General features: G+C 45.7%; 1 protein-coding gene and 1 long non-coding RNA gene across 3 annotated transcripts in view; one reads left to right on the top strand and one right to left on the bottom strand.

Annotated features, from left to right (window-relative positions):
• ino80c (INO80 complex subunit C) overlaps nucleotides 1-8,811 on the top strand; it is a 53,157-nt gene extending 44,346 nt beyond the window's left edge. Inside the window, exon 5 of the mRNA XM_085988176.1 lies at nucleotides 4,799-8,811. Within this exon, the coding sequence (XP_085844302.1) occupies nucleotides 4,799-4,930 (132 nt within the window). The 3' untranslated portion in view covers nucleotides 4,931-8,811. The remainder of the gene's footprint in view (nucleotides 1-4,798) is intronic.
• Nucleotides 1-20,815, bottom strand: part of LOC147117299 (uncharacterized) — a 76,597-nt gene that overhangs the window by 30,474 nt on the left and 25,308 nt on the right. The gene's annotated exons all lie outside the window — the stretch shown is intronic.

Genomic DNA, 20,815 nt, shown 5'->3' with positions numbered 1-20,815 from the left:
ACAGAGAGCAAAATAGGATATGGGACTAAGGTAGAAGCTGAAATATCATAAACTTAAAAATATATATATTTTTTTTTATTATTTTAAAAGTCTATGGGAATTTTTATCATGATGGAGAAATTTGACATCCCACGAATATAAAATTAGTTTTTCAGGGCCAGAGAGGTTGTTCAGCAGTGATTATGACTTGGTGCGCGTTAAAAGCCTAGTAACACCTCATTTAACAAGGTTTAACTTTTTTGGGGGTTTTACAGCGAGATTAGAACTTCAAGTGGAAGTTCACATCAATTCAAGTGATTTGTAAGATTTCCATCTGCGAGGACTTCAACAGCGCATCCTGTGAAGGAGCAGGGAATAACTGACAGCAACTTCTGGATTTCTGCGTTTAACTGCGCGTGTGCAGACGACAGAAGTTGCTGTCAGTTTCGCAGCGTGATGATGGCAAACGCTGACAATTGAAGCCCATGGAATAAAGGACAGTGGCAGCATAGATACGAAATTGGCTAAGTGACCGGAAACAGAGTACTGGTGAACGGTTGTTTTTCAGACTGGAGGAAAGTATACAGTGGGGTTCCGCAGAGGTCGGTTCTAGGACCACTGCTTTTCTTGATATATATTAATGACTTGGATGTGGGTGTACAAGGCAAAATTTGCAGATGACACAAAACTTGGAAGTATAGTGAACAGTGAGGAGGATAGTGATAGTTTCCAAGAGGACATAGACAGGCTGGTGGAATGGGCGGACACGTGGCAGATGAAATTTAACGCAGAAAAGTGCGAAGTGATACATTTTGGTAGAAAGAATGAAGAGAGGAAATATAAACTAAAGTGTACAATCCTAAAGTGGGTGCATGAACAGAGAGATCTAGGGGTATGTGTGTACAAATCGTTGAAGGTGGCAGGGCAGGTTGAGAAAGCAGTTTTTAAAAAAACTTACAAGATTCTGGGCTTCATGAATAGAGGTATAGAGTACAAAGCATGGAAATTATGATGAACCTGTATAAAACACTAGTTCAGCCTCGACTGGAGTATTGTGTCCAATTCTGGGCATCGCACTTTAGGAAGGAAGGATGTAAAGGCTTTAGAGAGACTGCAGAAAAGATTTGAGAATGATTCCAGGAATGAGGGGCTTCTGTTAAGTGGATAGACTGGAGAAGCTGTGGTTCTCCTTAGAGCAGAGAAGATTGAGAGGAGATTTGATAGAGGTGTTCAAAATCATGAGGGGTCTGGACAGAGTAGATAGAGAAACTGTTCCCATTGGCAGAAGGGTTGAGAACCAGAGGACACAGATTTAAGGTGATTGGCAGAAGAACCAAAGACGACATGAGGAAAAACTTTTTTACGCAGCGAGTGGTTAGGATCTGGAATGCACTGCCTGAAAGGGTGGCGGAGGCAGATTCAATCACAGCTTTCAAAAGAGAGTTGGATAAGTACCTGAAGGAGGAAAATTTGCAGGACTACCGGGAAAGGGCGGGGGAGTGGGGCTAGCTGAAGTGCTCTTGCAGAGAGCCGACACGGGCTCAACGGCTAAATGGCCGCCTTCCGTTCTATTATTCATTACAACTGCAAATTCTGGGCCAAGATCAAATAAACTCAGATTATGACATTTCTCAGTTTGAGGAGCTACAAGAATAATTTCAGAACAGATGGGCTTTCATAGCTCCAGCAAACTGGAACTGGTCTGTGTGGTTTGGAGAGCCGAGTGGGTGACATTGGCCTGAGATTGTGGCTACAGTCTGTCTCTCTGGAGTCCAATGTGCAATTGGCAGGCTGAAGCTGTACTACTGACTGCACATTTTTGCAGCTAATGCTAAGGTTAGCAAGAAAGAAACTTCAGTGGTGTAGATTCTAAAACATGTTTGAAGCAGACTACAAGATCTGATCCTTAAGGGAAATGAGGAAGTGGCTTTGTTCAAGATTTGATCACTTTCAAACTTTTTATTTTGATGACCAGATTCAAGTGATGAGCTTGGTTGTTTCATGGTTATGTTAATAGACTAGTAATCCAGAGAATGTGATTTCAAATCCCACAATGGCAGTTTGAGAATTTGAATTCAGTTTTTTTTTATTTTAATCGGGAAATAAAAAGCTGGTATCAATAAGTGATTTTCGTAAAATTCCAACTGGTTCAGTAATGACCTTTTTTAGGGACGGAAACCTGCCACCTTGCTTGGTCTGGCCTATACGTGACTCCAGACCCACAGCAATGTGGTTGACTCTTAACTGCCCCTGAAATGGCCTAGCAAACCGCTAGGAGAAACCTTCACCTCACGGAGGGATGGGCAATAAATGTCTGCCTTACCAGCAATGCCACATCCTGAGAATGAATATTTAAAAAATGTGAAGGATGAGACGCGGTAAGGGCATGAGTGCAGAGAAATGAGAGGAGAGGAAGCTAGTGAAATTTAGGTGAGGGGAAATTTCAGTTGTGAATTTGCTGCCAGGGTATGTGGTCTGGTGGTGGATAAGAGGAGGACGAGAAAAGGGATGGAGGAGAAAGTGCTAGAGGAGTAGAGAGCTTGGCAACAAGGGTGGAGTGGGGTTGTGATGCAATACAGCTGGGCTGTATGGCCTCCGCAAGGAGAAAGGAGTCACCATCTGAGAGCCACGCTTCAGTACGCTCCAGAATGAGACCATGGATGATAAAAACTTATTTGCAAGAATGCAAGCTTTTTTAAACTCCAATTTGGAGTGGATAGGTAGGAGACCTGCAGAGGTAATTTTTTTGTGGTGGGAGGTTGGGGTCAGAGAGGCGGAAGAAGAGAGATGACCAGGGATGCAAATGGACAAATTTGTTCAGTGGAGGAGGAGAGTGAAAGAGATGGTCAGGTTTTATTTGAGATAGGTGTAATGATATCAGCAAATAGTGATGGTATTTGCCTGTTTGATTATCATGCCTTACCAGCATATTTGCCTGTTTGATTATTTATGCCTGACCAGCAGAGGGCATGTGAGAGACAAGCAGTTTTAGTTTCGTTTTAGTCGTTTTAGATGGATCTCTAAGATGGTGTCTCCTGTAATGCTGTTAACATAGATTGAACAAACTTTAGATTAAAAGGCATTCTCTTTCATGAAGTGTCGTCATTGAATCCACATACAAATCAATACAATAGGGGAATGAGATTATTGCTTTCGGAGATCCAGGAGCAGGATCTGCATAGCAGAGCATGCCAAGAGTAGAGCTGCAGAAACCTATGAGCCCAAGCAGGAAGTAGTCAATACTGGGGCAGTGGTAGGAAAAGTGATCAGTGAAGCCGTAGTGGCAACTGGGTCAAGGCGTGAAACGGAAGGGTCAAGAAATGGGAAGTGGTTGACTAGGGCTAAGAGCAGGAGAGGAAAGTAGTCACGGTCACGCTGAGTGTTGCGTATATAGCATGGTTTAAGCACAACTATACAAGTCTGTAATAGAGTAGTGTTGTTTGCCTTCTAGCACAGAGCCACACTGCTTAAAAATCATTGAAGCCAGAATAGGTAAGAGCCCTACAAACCTCCACTCAATTAACTGAGTGATTAATGTTCTTATTGGCAATCAAAAAAAAGTGACCCAACACCCCCCCCCCCCCCGCCCGACTTACTGCAGCTGATGCATGAAAACAGCACCACAGATGATGCCCCCAGATGAACTTATACTCAAAACTTTTCTTGTCAGTTTAAAAAAAAATTACATGACCAATTTGAACCTGCAATATTACACTCAGTTTAACAAAGCATTGAGTAAGCACTTCTCCGCAAATCAATATGTACTGGCACAGACCCATGCTTTTATTAAAAAAAAACTTCATCAAATAAAAAATAACAACTAAAGAACAAGGGCAATACCAAACACCTTTGACAAAATTGTAGAATAAATAAAAAGACAAACTACATGGAAGAGGACAACTTGGCCATACTGGGGTTGTGGGGGGATTGTTACTTGCACACTGTTGGCACTCATGGTAGGAGCTTTACACCTGCAAAAAGCTGGATTTTGTTTATTCTAAATGAGCTCAATTAGTTTGCTGAAGCTTTCTCAGTGATTTAGTTCCTGGTTATAAATATAAATAAGGCAGATGGAGAAAACACCACAATTTTTTAACATACAATATAAATAGAATACTTAATGGGAATTAGGGAGTGGGGCTAGTATTGTATTTATTCCACTTGAGATTGGTCCTTAACTCTCATAGCAAAGCCACAAGAGAGTTATGAGACTAGTATTCTTCTGATTAAACACATCATCCCGCTATAGTAAGACTATATTAAAGTATAATTAGTTTGGTTGGTTAAGCATTTCAATTTCTAATAATTTATATGGTGTTGCATTCAGAAATTTTTAAGTGAAAAAATCTGTTACCTTAAAATTATGATTAAAAGTTGTTTAATTTCATGTTTCAACTGACTAGTTATTTTAATATTTTACAGTGAAAAATTGCATGTTTTGGCATCTTTGCTTATATAGCTATTTATCAACAGCTTTATTGTACAAGTTATTTTTTGCTTTTTATTACTGACTATGACTTAAATGCTGCATGGTGTGGTAAAATTTACAATTTAGTGCTCCCGACACACGCTTCATGCTAAGAGAGTGCAATTTGGGAGTTACGATGCCGAAGGTCAGCATATCCAATTTGTGGCCCACGCAAATTTCCATCTATTAAAATGAATCGATAGACAATTAGGCTTGCTAATCTCACTGAAGTTCCTAAAGTGCGTTCTTGTTTTATGAAGCTCGTATCTGGGAGTGCTGCATATTAAATTTTACCCTCTATGTAAATATGTTTGTGTAATTTTATCAAATATGTATTGCTTTTTCTTACAGGCCAATTATACAGACCCACAAAGCAAGCTACGATTTAGCAGCACAGAGGAGTTTTCATACATCCGCATGCTTCCTTCAGACATTGTGACTGGTTATTTGGCTTTAAGAAAAGCAACAAGCATAGTACCATGAAGTAGTACACAGAATTCTGCCTGAAGTACCTGAAAACAAAATTTCTGTTGCAAAAAGCAATCCATGGTGACTTCTTATGACATTTGGGAGTTCCTGTGCATCTCAACAGAAATTTCCAGCGACTGCAATTTCGGCAACAATGATGTTAAGTGAATTGTTAATGGGAAATGTAAGAAAACGCCCCATGTGGAAAATTCAGGGCGTACAGAAAATGTTAGATGCATAGCTGATGTACTTTAAATCTACTCTTGTATTTTTGCCAAAGTATGCTCGATCTCAAACTCCTATCACAGGTTTTGCCAGTGGGAAGGCTGGTTTTAAATGAGTAAACACTTAACCTGCCATACCTGCTACGCCTATAGTGGTGTTGGGATTGGCTTTTGCAGTGGTAAAAATCCCATTTATGTAGTGCTAGTTGAGTGTTACCCTCCAGCTCCATATCAAAGACGTTGGAGTGAAACCCAGAAGACTGTTTGCCTGTATAACAGACTCTCTGGACCAAAGTGAAGTCTTTCCTGTAATCACCCCTCCCCTCAGCTGACAGTAAAATTGAGGCTTGACTTGGCAGCACTGGAACTCACTCTCTCCCCCTGTCTTGTTGGTTGTTGAAAAATGGTTTGTGGCACAAGGAGCCAATCCAAGCAAGGAAAAAAATCGAGGGAAGATTCAATTCAAAAAGCATTTTTACTTGAAACAAATTTAATTTGTACAGTGAAACCTATTCCCTGGTAATAGTCAGCTTTTAATCATTAACCAATTCATTGAGTAAACCAGGCACCCAGAGTAATCTAAATATGTTTGGTGATGTTACCTTGGTTTAATCACTGAATGTGTTGGGGTGTAACATTTTCTGAAATGGTAAATGTTGCTTACAAAACATCAGGTGCATTTTTTATTTTGTCTATAATTACTTAGCAAAATGTTGAATAAATTAAATGGGTACCTACATTTCTATTTTTTTTCCTCCTTGTAATTTTTTCACCATGAAGTTGAATGACAGTAAAGCATTAGAATAAATTATGGGCTTATCATTTAGGAATAGTTTTTATCTGTTAAATTAATTTTTATAATTCACAATGTTACTTTATTTTTGAACAGACTTGGTAGTCTAGATGAATTTAACATTTTTAATTGAGTGGCTTGACTTGGAACTAAATGATTCTTTGATAGAGATAGGGAAATGCAGAGGATGTAGTGTACATTACTAGAGAAGGTTGAGGTTTATAATTAGTGGAAGAATAGCAAGCTGGATTAAAAATTGGTTAGAAGGGAGAAAACAGTAGGAGTTAAGGGTAGTTCCTCCGAGTATTTGGATGTATATAGTGGTGTCCCACAGGTTCTGGAGCCACTTCTATTCACTATCAGTTATTTGGATATAGGATTAGAAGAAGTGATGTCAGTTTGCAGATGATACCAAAATATAGTTAATTCTTTAGAACACCAAAGTAAGCTGAAGAGAGATATTGATGAGTTGGGGGAATGGGCTAAAAAGTGGCAGATGGAATCCAATGTCAGTAGGTGTGTGAGGCGATGCATTTTTGTTTTTGTTTTTTAAAGCAGTAATTATACTCTGAATAGAAGTCGGCTCAGTATTGTGTAAGCAGAGGAATTTGGGGGTACAATTTCAAGGTGGCACCTCAGGTTGATGAGGATATTTTTAAAGCTAATGGAATTCTAGGTTTTTTCAGAGGTATACAATATAAAAGTCAAGAGGCAATGATGAGCCTACATAAAACCTTGCACCTTAGTTAGAGTACATTGTGCAGTATTGGGCTCCACACTATAGGCAGGATATTGAGGATACAATGCACATTCACTAGGATTCTGCCTGGTATGAGGAAATACAAAGAAAGACTTGAAAAATTAGGTCTTTTTTCATTGGAACAATGTAGATTAGGGAGTGATCTGAAGTGTTTTAAAGTTATGAAAGGATGGGACAGGGTAGATAGAAGCTGACTGTTGCCAGCAGTTGAGGAATCAAGAACAAGGGGCCATAAATACAAGATTAAATGTAAGCGATTTAGAACAGAGAGCAAGATAAACTTCTTTTGTACAGAGTTGTAAGGCTGTGGAATTCACTTACAGGGTTAGTGGTTGAGGCAGAACATGTCAACTTTCAAGATTAGATTGAATAGGTAGATTAAAGAAAAGAGATTGTTCCCAAATCCCTTCAATGTGGGTGAATGTGATTTAGAGGGTAAACACCAACATGGACTGGTTGGGCCGAATGACCTGTTTCCGTTTTGTAAATTCTGTATATTTCTAAATTGTTAATAGTTACACTTGGAAAAAATATGATCTTATATGGATGAAAAACTATTATAAAAGCCCGTAATGTGATTAGATTTTGTAATACATTGTTTAAAAAAAAAAATAACAATAATTCTTTTAGCTACCATATATTGAGCCTTTTTTTTAGCAGAAAGCTATAAAGCTTCATGCCATATTCTTTATGAAGCATCAGGATATCATGTATTCAAATTTATTAATCTATTGACTTACTGTTTCATGTTAAATTAATGAATGTTAAATGCTGAAAAATAGGGGCAGTAGGCAGACTTTTTTGATTAATTTGAAGAGGATGTACTAGATATTGTCCCAAGATGTCATACAGACACGGTTTAATAACTTCAGTTTGAAAATGGTGTTTATGAGGGGGCTTAAAATAGGAGGATCTATAGGAAAGTATGGAGCCAGAAGAGACTGTAGGTCACCTGGCTGGTACCAAAAATCAGTTGGCTACTCCCTCAAAAATCTATCTAAATTTTTCCACATTATCTGCCTCCTTGAATGGTCTGTTCCACAAGGTCACCATTCTCTAGTCAAGTACGTTAACTTTGAATTGACTGTGCACCTTTCCTCTTCTAAGTTTGAGCCCATGTCTGTGGTTGCACAGTTTGTAGCAATCTCAAACCTATTGGCTTCAATTTATCTATTCCTGTAAAGATGTTGAATAATATCTCCTCGAAGTAAAAATTCTCCAGTCTTTTCAAGGTATGGGTTCAGTTGACCTTTTCTGCACTGCCTCCAGTTCCTGGATATCCTTGCTGCAGTAATTGCAGGATTTGAAATAGTAATAAGTAACTTTAAAGTAATTTGAAAGGTCACATCTTGCAAAGATTAAATTCCCATTTAAATTAAAACAAAATATTTATCTTTTTCCTGTAACAAAATCTCAGGAATATTTTATTTGTTAATTGTAAAGATTTTATTGGGAAATGGTATACACCCGAAGTATGACTGTCTTCAATTTAATAAGTGCCATGCAAGAAAGTTTTCATATCTGCATTTATTATGAGCAAGGGGACATCGTCTAATTTGAAGGTCCCATTATAAGAACAGGGCAGCACGGTGGCATAGTGGTTAGCACTGTTGCCTCACAGCGCCAGAGACCCGGGTTCGAATCCGGCCTCGGGTGACTGTGTCTGTGTGGAGTTTGCACATTCTCCCCGTGTTTGCGTGGGTTTTCTCCGGGTGCTCCGGTTTCCTCCCACAGTCCAAAGATGTGCGGGTTAGGTTGATTGGCTATGATAAAATTGACCCTTAGTGTTAGGGGGATTAAATACGTGGGGTTACAGGGATAGGGTGGGATATGTGTTGGTGTAGGGGTTACGGGGATCGGGTGGGATATGTGTCGGTGCAGGCTCGATGGGCCGAAATGGCCTCTATCTGCACTGTGGGGTTTCTGTGATTCTGTGAAGAACATGTTTAGCCAGAATCCATGATTTTGCACTTCCCTGTAAGACATCTCTGACCGCTACCTGCAATTAATTTTCTGGCACACCATTCTGCTGTGATGTATGAGGAAAAGATTTTCTCCAACAATGTGCAATTGTATATCTTTTGGCTACTTGGTCAAAAATGAACTTTGTTTCAATTAATTTCTGTCTAATTACTGCTGTTTTTGATGTATGTCAGATCCAGGTTTTGTTGCATTAATTATCTCCACTCTGTTTCTCCTGCACTCCTCTCCTGAAGTTGGTAGCCTGTGCTCCAACATAGCTCAACAAGGAGCAGCAGTCATCTAGTGGCCACTCTGCATATGTCAGCTTAGACAGCTTTGTGTCAGCTGGCCAGTTGAACATAGGGGAGGGTGTCAGTTAAGTTTTTGCCTGACATTTACACATACACTTCCAGCAATGGGTACTGGATAGCAATCTGGAGTAGTGGGAACTGTTACAGATTTTTTTCTTTTTCTTCAACGTGGGGCTACTGATTAGGTCCACATTTTAAATTCTGTAGCAAAGGCTGAAGGGCATTCTTTACCTCTTAGTCATTTCCTCAACTCTGCCTCAGCTGTAACATTGTGTAAATTCTGTTTGTCATTTCATCCTTGTCTGAGGTAATCAGGACTACATTGTTTCAGGAAGATTGTCTAGGCACAGATACAACTTGCTAAAAGTAACAAAAAATTATATATAGACATTGCAGGCCTTCCTCTTCCTCCCAGAGTTATTTATCCTTGATGGAAAAGCAAGCAAAACAACTGGAGGTATCCATGGGGTTGATCATGACTCACCAGATCCTGTTCCTTTGTGAATAAAGCCACTGTAAAGCAGCTTTCCCCATCAACAAAGGAGAAGTAACACAACCATATAGTTCCACACTTTTGTAAAATACTACCATCTCTAGAATGGGAATTAGACATTTTCTGTTGCAAGCTCAAAGTGACGTTCATCTCATCAACCGCCAATCAGTTTGCTACGCATCCTACCACCATCTCTTTATTGGATTTGTAAGTGCATCCATTTTAGATGTACAAAGAACAGGTTCCACACATCAGCAGCAAACACAAGAGGCTCACGCCTGCATCAGTCACTCTACGTGATTCAATTTCATTTAGAACACCTGAAGCAGCTGATCAAGAATGTACTGTATTTCTTTATAAATTCAACAACTTTATATAGTGCCTTTAACATAATAAAACATCCCAAGGTCCTTCGCAGGAGTGTTATTAAAAAAAAGTTTCACTATGCTTTCATTACCTCATGAACTTTTAAAAAAGGACAAGGTATATAGATATTGTACCAGCGTGTTTGATACTGACTTATGGGCATCCTATGAAAGGGGGCTATGCTAGAAATGTAGGGAGTGAAATTAGATAAAGCTCAAATGCGACCGTTCAAGGTGGTGCAGGCAGCACACACAATTCATGCTGCCTGCTCATAATGATTGGCGCACTGATCTCGGCACTAAACACGCTGCTAGTTGGCTTAGCGCTCAATTTTTTTGGGGGGGTGGCAAATATCGGGTGCAGTCGACTGGCCAATAAAATTTGCCCTAGGCTCTCTGCTCTACTTAAAGGGGAGGTGTTTTGTTGCAGAAGCACCTCATTGTCATTCTGAAGTCATGGCCCAAAAGCGAATAGAGGGGGCAAGGAGGTTCACAGATGTGGAGGCCTTGGTCCTGGGGGTGCATAGAAGATATCTGGTCCTGTACCACAGGGAGGCGAGCAGGAGGCCTTCCAGGCAGCATGCCAGAAGGCTCTGGGAGTTAATAGCACAAGCCATCAGTGCCACGAGTGTTATCCCCAGGACCTGGATCCAGTGCTGCAAGACGTTTAATTACCTTGCACGAATGGTCAAGGTGAGTGAACGCATCTTTAAATGCCATATCCCACATCCTACCATCTGCACCACTAGCCTCGCACACTGCTCAATGCACCACACCCCCATCACTCACCTACCAACAATCCCTAACGATCACGATTCATACCTTACAATCAGCTTCATCTCACCCTCACACACTTAACCACTGCTGCAAGACTCACACCCACATCTCACACTTTGCACATGCTGCCAGCTATTCAACTAGGGCAGGCACATAACCCAAACACATTGCACTACACTCACCGACACACTTCCCTTTCTCTTGCAGGCAAAGGTGACCCACAACTGCCATGAGCAGCAGCAAATGGGCGGAGGAGAAGTCTGACTGAGCTGGAGGACACAGTGCTGGAAATCATTGGCGGGGCTGTCACTGAGGCCAGGGCGAGTGGCAAGGTTGAAAGCATTGATGATGACACTATGCTCATACGTAATCCTTTTTCTTGCATCCCACTTCCCCCTCATCCCACAATCTCTTCTCACTTACAAGCTGCTGGGGTGATCCACTGGTGTAACCATGCATATCTTGCTCCCCCCCCCCTCACCACGACTCAACCCTTATGCCTTTCTCCTTTCAGCTATCCAAGAACTGCCACCAATCCAGCCTGTCCCCGACATTATGAAGGAGGAGAGTGAAGGAGAAGAAGCAGCACTGTCATTCGATCTGACACTCTCAGGCACCAGCTCAGAAAATGGCACTGCGTGGACTTTAGAGCATAGTATAGAGGTGGGATATGCACATGGTGAGGCACCAGGCAAGAGTGGGCTGCAGCCAGGCCAGGGGGAAAGAGTAGCTCAGGTGCCAGCTCCCTGGAGGGAGAGTTTGCACGTGTTCTGCACAGGCCTCAGAAGATGACTTCGATGGGGCGTCCTTCAGAAGAGGTGTGATGGGTGTGGTAAACCACTTTTACCATTCACTATCGTTACACTATAGTTATCACTGTTAGATCGTTTCCCTATAGTTATCACTGTTCACATTGTTGTATCACTGTACGAGGTCGCCTCTTGTCACGCTGCTATACCTGGGCTGACCACTGCCGACTCCGCCCATGGCTCCACCTACCTGCCCAGGTATAAAGGTGGTCGACTGGCTGGTATTCCTCCTTCTTGGATCCGATCACCCACGAGGGTGGGCTCTGTTATTTAGTCAATAAAAACCTATAGTTACTTTCTTAACTCGTCGCTTTTCATTGGACGAATTGATAGGTATATCAATTTTATTGACTAAATTTTAAAATGTCGTCACTTGAGCAGCCAAACAACCAGTCAACGGAGCAGCCAAACGACCAGCCAGACTCCCAGCTACAACAGCCACAGCAGCCGGCTTGGCTGCGAGCCCTCAAACCACCGTACCTGGATCTAAACCCACAAGCAACAAACGCAGCCCTCGACTTCAAACACTGGCTGTGCTGCTTCGAATCCTACCTGGAAGAATCCGGCGTCCCTCAGAGATCCAAACTAAGAGTTCTGACCGCCCAAGCGAGCCCTAAAGTATACGCACTCATCCAGGACATTACTACTTACGAGGCCGCTATCAACCTACTGAAACAGCAGTACCGGAGCCCGGTAAATTCCATGTATGCCAGACACCTCCTAAGATCCCGCCCGCAACAGCCAGGAGAGTCTGTAGCTGAATTTTTACGGGCGCTACGAACACTCGGCAGGGACTGTGACTTTAAAGCAGTATCGGCTGCAGAAAACACTGAAGATAACATCCGCGATGCCTTCGTGAAAGGCCTTCGGTCCGACTACTCACGGCAGAGACTGCTGGAATCAAAGGACCTCGACCTGAACACAGCTGCAGCCTTGGCCTACTCCCTAGAAGTGACCCAGCGGGACCTCGAGGTGTATTCCAGGTACAGTTCACGACTCTGGGACTCGGGCCCGACCCCGACCGCAATACCCCTCGTAGCGCCGCCCCCGGGACCTACCTCAGCGTCGGCGTCCCGGACCCGATCGGGACCGCCACCCCCGGTACCGGCTGCGACATCGGAGCCCCGCGACCGGGCCGCCGGCTGCTTCTTCTGTGGGCAGGCGAAACACCCGAGGTCGCGCTGCCCAGCCAAAAACGCGACGTGCTCCAGCTGCCTGAAGAAAGGCCACTTCGCGAAGGCCTGCAGAGGGAGAGCAGCAGAGGCCAGCAGTGCCTCATGCGAACTGTGGGGGCGGCCATCTTTTATCAAGGCCACAGATGAGCAATGGGGGCGGCCATCTTTGATCCAGGCAACCGACGCCAGCAGTGCCTCATGTGGGTTGTGGGGGCAGCCATCTTCTCCGCCATTTTGCCCCACCTCGTGGGCGCCTCCATTTTACCCACCACGCTCGACCGCCACCTTACCTCCAGACCTGACGACCGCTTCACCTACAGACTACAGCGACCCGCTCAGCCACACACTAGCCTCCGTCACGCTAGACCAAGCTCGCCCGCATCAGCTGTCCAAGTCAATGATGGACATCAAAGTAGACGGCCACGCCACGACCTGCCTGTTCGACAGCGGAAGCACGGAGAGCTTCATACATCCAGACACGGTGAGCCACTACTCCCTCACTGTCCAGCCAATGCGCAACCGGATCTCGATGGCATCGAGGTCCCACGCCACAGACATCAGCGGCTACTGTGTTGTGACCCTGTCGGTTAAGGGCACGGAGTATAAAAACTTTAAACTCCTCGTCCTGCCCCAGCTATGCGCTGCCGTCCTACTAGGGCTGGATTTTCAATCCCACCTCCAAAGCGTCACTCTAGCATACGGTGGACCCCTCCCCCCGCTCACAGTCGACAACCAGCAGCCTTTAAATCGCCCACCGCGTAACACCTGCGGCCTATCCACCCTCAAGGTCCCGCCACCTTCCCTGTTCGCTAACCTCACCCCCGACTGCAAACCCGTCGCTACCAAGAGCAGGCGGTACAGCGCCGGGGACAGAGCTTTCATTAGCTCTGAGGTGCAGCGTCTCCTGAAGGAGGGCATCATCGAGGGGAGCAGCAGCCCCTGGCGTGCCCAGGTTGTAGTCGTTAAGACTGGCAATAAAAACCGCCTGGTCATCGACTACAGCCAAACCATAAACCGGTACACCCAGCTGGACGCATACCCCCTTCCCCGCATATCTGATATGGTCAATCAGATTGCTCAATACCGGGTATTCTCTACCATCGACCTTAAGTCGGCCTACCACCAACTCCCTATCCGCCCCGAGGACCGCCAGTATACCGCCTTCGAGGCGAATGGCCGCCTCTACCACTTCCTTAGGGTCCCCTTCGGCGTCACCAACGGGGTTTCGGCCTTCCAAAGGGAGATGGACCGGATGGTTGACCAGAACGGGCTGCAAGCCACGTTCCCCTATCTAGATAACGTCACCATCTGCGGCCGCGACCGGCAAGACCATGACGCTAATCTGGAAAGATTCCTCCGTACAGCCCAACGGCTGAACCTCGCCTACAATAAGGAGAAATGTGTGTTTAACACCTCGCGCCTTGCCATCCTCGGCTGCGTAGTAGAGAACGGAATCATCGGCCCCGATCCCGAAAGAATGCATCCCCTCATGGAGCTACCCCTTCCCCACTGTCCAAAGGCGCTGAAGAGAACCCTGGGGCTCTTCGCCTACTATGCCCAATGGGTGCCGAATTATGCGGACAAAGCCAGACCCCTCATGAAGTCCACCTCCTTCCCCCTTACGGAAGAAGCGCGCGCGGCCTTCTCCCTCATCAGGGGAGACATTGCTAAGGCCACTATGCACGCAGTGGATGAGTCCATCCCCTTCCAAGTGGAGAGCGATGCATCCGACTTCGCCCTAGCCGCTACCCTCAACCAGGAGGGGAGACCGGTGGCCTTCTTCTCAAGGACCCTACAGGGCCCCGAGATCCGACACTCTTCGGTCGAGAAGGAGGCCCAGGCGATTGTGGAGGCGGTACGCCGCTGGAGGCATTACCTCGCAGGCAAGCGATTTACCCTCCTCACCGACCAGCGTTCGGTCGCTTTTATGTTTAATAACAAGCTGAGGGGTAAAATCAAGAACGACAAGATCTTGAGGTGGAGAATCGAGCTATCCACCTACGATTATGATATCTTGTACCGGCCTGGTAAGCTGAACGAACCCCCTGACGCTCTATCGCGAATTACATGCGCCAACGCGCAAATTGATAGACTTCAGACCCTCCACAACGACCTCTGCCACCCCGGGGTCACCAGGCTTTACCACTTCATTAAGGCCCGCAACCTGACCTACTCCATCGAGGAGGTCAGGACCATGACCAGGAACTGCCAGACCTGTGCCGAGTGCAAACCGCACTTCTTTAGGCCGGACAGAGCAAGCCTGATCAAGGCCACCCGCCCCTTCGAGCGCTTGAGCATCGATTTTAAGGGGCCCCTCCCGTCCTCTGACCGTAATGTGTACTTCCTCAACATTGTTGATGAGTACTCCCGTTTCCCCTTTGCCTTCCCCTGCCCAGACATGACCAGCACCACGGTCGTTAAATGCCTGAACGACCTCTTTGCCTTGTTCGGGTTCCCAAACTATATACATAGTGACCGGGGCGCCTCCTTCATGAGCGAGGAACTCCGTCAGTTCCTACTAGCGAGAGGCATCGCCACTAGCAGGACCACCAGCTACAACCCCCGAGGGAACGGCCAGGTGGAAAGAGAGAACGTGACGGTATGGAAGGCCGTCCTCTTAGCCTTAAAGTCTAAGGGCCTCCCAACCTCTCGCTGGCAGGAGGTCCTCCCGGCGGCGCTGCATTCCACCCGGTCACTACTTTGCACTGCCATTAACGCCACCCCCCATGAACGAATGTTTGTTTTCCCCAGGAAGTCGACTACGGGAACCACGCTACCAACCTGGCTGACCTCTCCGGGGCCTGTCTTGCTGCGAAAGCACGTGAGGGCCCATAAAACGGACCCCCTGGTCGAGAGGGTGAACCTCCTGCACGCCAACCCCCAGTATGCCTACGTGGCATACCCAGACGGGCGGGAGGACACAGTCTCCTTACGAGACCTCGCACCCTCGGGCACTCCGGAGACACCACCACTACCCCCCCCCCACCACCCCCCCAATTCCAGCCCAGGTAGACGGTACGCCGGAACTCCAAGAGCCTTCGCCTACCTCGCAGACGCCAGCATTAACACCGGAGAACGCAACACCGCCGCTGCGACGATCAGACAGGCTTACAAGGCCTCCGGACAGACTGACATACCAGAACTGGTAGTACACTTCACCCCGCCGGACTCAAATCTAAACAAGGGGTGAATGTGGTAAACCACTTTTACCGTTCACTATCGTTACACTATAGTTATCACTGTTAGATCGTTTCCCTATAGTTATCACTGTTCACATTGTTGTATCACTGTACGAGGTCGCCTCTTGTCACGCTGCTATACCTGGGCTGACCACTGCCGACTCCGCCCATGGCTCCACCTACCTGCCCAGGTATAAAGGTGGTCGACTGGCTGGTATTCCTCTTTCTTGGATCCGATCACCCACGAGGGTGGGCTCTGTTATTTAGTCAATAAAAACCTATAGTTACTTTCTTAACTCGTCGCTTTTCATTGGACGAATTGATAGGTATATCAATGGGTATGCACACGCAAATGTTTGGTGAAATGGCAAGCCTGCCAGAGAGCCTCATGTCGGTGTCGAGTAGCATGAGGGGTCCGGCTCCAACATTGCACGGGGCTTTGCGCGGAGCTTGGAGCCCATGATTTCCAGGATGGAAATGATGGGCAACTCAATTAGTACACTTGTGGACCCAACCATGCTGCTGGGTGTGAAGGGCGATGTCGCAGCTTCCATTGCAGCACAAGCGGAAGTTTCCTAATGTGTCTCTGCTGCCAGTGGAAGCTCAGACTGCTCTCATGCAGTCTCCACTTGCTGCCATACAAGCTCAGACTGATGTCATTGTGGCTGGGTTTAGGAGTGTGGAAAGTGCCTCACAGCTATCCAGCAAGCTGGCTAAGAATGCTGAGGTACCACCCCAGGGGAGTGGCAGTTGCTCCTTGGAGCAAGAACCTGCTGTCCTCTCTCAGAATGACAGCATTCCTACTCCCACTCCGCTAGTGTCCTTGCTGCTGGCTGTCAGTCTGCTGCCTCCCATGCTGAGGTGGTGCAGTCTACAGCCGCCCAGAGCTGCTTGAGGTCGTCCTGCAAGGCCATCTGCAGTCTCCCACCACGGAACGTCATCATCCTTCCACCAGCCATGCTGCAACCACTGAGGTAGCACTGCGTAGGAGCACTAGAGTAGGCAAAGGAACATGAAAGACAGGTGCTAAGGGAATGCACAAGGTTAGTTGACATTGTGCAGTTTGGTATTGATTCATTTATAAATAATGTTTGTTTTGTGGTGGCTCTAATTTCAGCTTTGTGCCCAAGAGAACGCTGTGATGTTCCGTGACAGGGATGGTAAGGTGGGGAAGTGGTGAGCAATGGGGATCTGGGGTTTCATTCAAGGGAACTGGATTCTGATGAGGCACTCTAGGACAGCCCATCTGGAATGGGGATCTGCTGCCTTTCCCCTCCCCTTCCTCTTCCTCTTCCTCATGAAGTTGTGAAGCATTGCAGTAGACCACCACAAAATAGGACACCTGCATGTACTGGAGGGCTCTTCCTGAGTGGTCAAGACAGCGGAACCATTGCTTCAGAACCCTAATGGTCTGCTCGATAAGGTGCCTCGTGGCAGCATAGCTCTCTTTATGAATGCTGGCTACGAGTGGTGGGGTTGCGGAGGGGGGTCATTAGCCAGGAGTACAGCGGATAGCCCTTGTCTCCGAGCAACCACCCTCTGATTTGGCGTGGTAGCTGGAAGATTGCTGGCATACCAGACTGGTGCAGGATGAAGACATCATGACTGCTGCCAGGCATTCATGATGCACTGGGCGTGATCGCACACCAACTGCACATTAAGTGAGTGGTAGCCTTTTCAGTTGTAGTACATCTCAGGATTAATATACAGTGCCCGCAAAGCTATGCGTGTGCAGTCGATGGTGCCCTACACAATGGGGAAGCCAGATATCCTGGCAAAGCCACATGCACGCTCCTCCTGCTTCCAGAGAGAAGACAATGAAGTCCCTTCTCCTGGAATACAAAGCGTCTGTGACCTCCCGGATGCAGCAATGGACAGCGAACTGGAAGATGTTAGCTATGTCTTCTGCTCCAGACTGGAAAGATGCGGTGGTGAAAAAATTGAGGGCCAGGGTGACCTTGAGGGCCATTGGCATAACTATCGTCGCTCTGTTCTTAGGCTGCAGGTCTGGTTCTAGGAAGTGGAAGAGTTCTGTGATCACCTCCTTGGTGAAGTGGAGCCTCCTAATACACTGCTCCTGGCTTAAGTGCAGGTAGGAGAAGTGCTCTCGGAAGACCCTAGGTGGGTAAGGCCTCCAGCTGCTACTCCCGCTGCGAGCAGCTTGTCCTCTTCACTGCATCTGCTCCATCTCCTTGTCATACTCGAGCACAAGGGGGACTGCAAGTAGAGCCCCCATGACTGGGAGCAAGTGGTGTGAGCAGAACCCTTTAAATCAGAAACAAGGCCTTCTCCACTTTCAGCACCACTCCCTGGCACCTCACCAACTTTAAATAACTAGAAAGCTCAAGCAGTTGCAAAAACTTACACGGAGCCAGTACAAATCAAAAAGCAAGTCAGCTGCAAGTTGTTGCTGATCCCTTTAAATAGTGTTGATGGGGTGGTCGTTCCTGCTGCTGAGCGCATGTTCAGCTGTTCGTGATTTGGAGAGGGCATTGAATGGAGTGGTGACGTCGAAAATGGCAGGTCATGCATTAAATCAGCGTTGCACACTCACAGATGTTGCGATCTGCCTCATTACCATTTCTCTGACGAGCGCAGACAATGGCCGTGCTGCCGACCTGCCCAAAATGGCTGCCGATACGGGACCCACCGGAAATGAGGTGGCCACCATTTTTCCTCCGAAACCGGCCTTATCAGTCAGTGCTAAGGTGCCAAATTTCACGGCCGCAGTCTGTTATCATGCTGACATTCAAATTAACTCACCTGGCCATGGGTGTATTCCTTGAAATTTGTAAGCTTAGAGAAAAAAATCTGTATTTTTAAAAAGTAGATAATTGGTAAAATTACAATATCAATTAAGATATTGTGGCAAAGCCACCAAGAGACTCTTGCAGTAATGTATATAATTGCCTTTAACAGGGGCTTGTTACCTTTAAGTGTTTGTTCTGTATAAACAGTGCGGGTTCGGTAAAATGGCGATCCAGCGCGATGACATCATCACGCAGGTCACGTGACGTTCCCAACGGCGGGAAACGTGATGACGTCATGACGTCACAGGGGAGAGGCGTTCCCCCTCTGTCCTTGTGGAACCAGTTGGTGTACAGACCTGTATAGAGTTTCTCCTGCGTTTTTGTTTGTAACTTTTACTAGTGCATTAAACCACGTTTGGTTAACTGCTAGTTTCAGTCTCAGTACTTTCGTTAGGAGTTCAAGCACTCCTACAATATGATGTTACTTCAAACGTGGTTTTATTAAAATGATAAAGATGTACACGGTTATTTCTTATGGGTGGCTCAACATGTGCATCAACAAAATGTCCTCTTGCAGAGTTATATTCTTTAACCAGAGGGAGCAAGATGTCAGCTTGGGCCCAGGGATCTTGCCTTTAAGATATATGGAGATTTTATTATGAAAATGTATTATGTCGAAGTGATAAATTACTCTCAATCATGTTTTAATGTCTCATTTTTTTAGGTAAGTTTATTTACATTGTAGGATGCAGAACATCCTAGCAATAGGGCTGAATGGTGCTGACTAATCATCATAGCTTTTATGATTTCATGGAAAATGAGTTGCATTTGAACAGATACAGTAATTCACATGAAAGTTAATTATACTGTTAGAGTTATTACCCTTGGCTAACCATATTTGGAATAGGGAAGGATTTGACTAATTTAGGAGACGTGCTACATTCTTCTCCACTTTATTCTACTCCCTCTGTCAAAACATCTCATTAATGTCATATAGCAATTTGCATGTAATAGCCCAGAAATTACAGTTGCTGATATTAGTGGATGGCCAAATAACTTATTCCTTTTTCTGATGCTTTCGTGGATGCTGCAACCCATTTAAAAATGAACAGGTTACCACCTGTGTTAAAAAAGATGAAGGAGTACCCTCTGAATGTGCTGAACATTCAGCTACTATTGCCAACAGTCATTTCTAGCCTCTTGTTCGTACATCACAATGGCTTTCTTTCTTAACAGCATGGGAATTTGCCGAGTCATCTCTTTATACCACTCCTAAATGGCAAGATTAGGGCTGAACCTTTGTGGGCTATCATAAGTGTGAACATGTATTCAAATATTCTGTAGTACAATTCTTTGATGCATCAAAGGGATTCTCGACTTGTGTACTGTTTTCTTTAACCTTCTGTTCTACGTCCAATTTATTCACCGAATCATTTTACGGAGTGTTTAATTGGCCTTTTTTATTTATCATTTATTATTTTCATTTCTTATGTTTTCTTACTTGCCCTGCTCTGTTACTTGCCCTGCTCTATCAGTAATAATGAGAGTCTATCCACTTCCCCATGACATTCAACGGCATTACCATCGTCAAATCCCCCACCCCACCATCAACATCCTGGGGGTCACCATTGACCAGAAACTTAACAGGACCATAAATATTGTGGCTACAAGAGCAGGTCAGAGGCTGGGTATTCTGCAGCGTGTGTCTCACCTCCTGACTCCGCAAAGCCTTTTCCACCATCTATAAGGCACAAGTCAGGAGTGTGATGGAATACTCTCCATTTGCCTGGATGAGTGAAGCTCCAACAACACTCAAGAAGCTTGACACCATCCAGGACAAAGCAGCCCGCTTGATTGGCACCCCATCCACCACCTTAAACATTCACTCCCTCCACCACCAGTGCACCGTGGCTGCAGTGTGTACCGTCTACAAGATTCACTGCAGCAACTCGCCAAGGCTTAGTCGACAGCACCTCCCAAACCTGTGACCTCTACCACCTAGAAGGACAAGGGCAGCAGGCGCATGGGAACACCACCACCACCAAGTTCCACTCCAAGTCTCACACTATCCTGACTTGGAAATATATCGCCGTTCCTTCATCATCGCTGAGTTAAAATCCTGTCACTCGCTCCCTAACAGCACTGTGGGACTACCTTCACCACACGGACTGCAGCGGTTCAAGAAGGCAGCTCACCACCACCATCTCAACAACAACTACAACTTGTATTTATATATCCCCTTTAATGTAGTAAAACGTCCCAAGGCGCTTCACAGGAGTATTATAGGACAAAACATTACACC

This window comes from Somniosus microcephalus, chromosome 5 (assembly GCF_052327205.1).
Source record: "Somniosus microcephalus isolate GS21.2 chromosome 5, FLI_Smic_1.0, whole genome shotgun sequence".
Classification (NCBI taxonomy): Eukaryota; Metazoa; Chordata; class Chondrichthyes; order Squaliformes; family Somniosidae; genus Somniosus; species Somniosus microcephalus.
The sequence above is the reverse complement of the archived record's forward strand: the minus strand, read 5'-3'. Positions and strand labels throughout refer to the sequence as shown.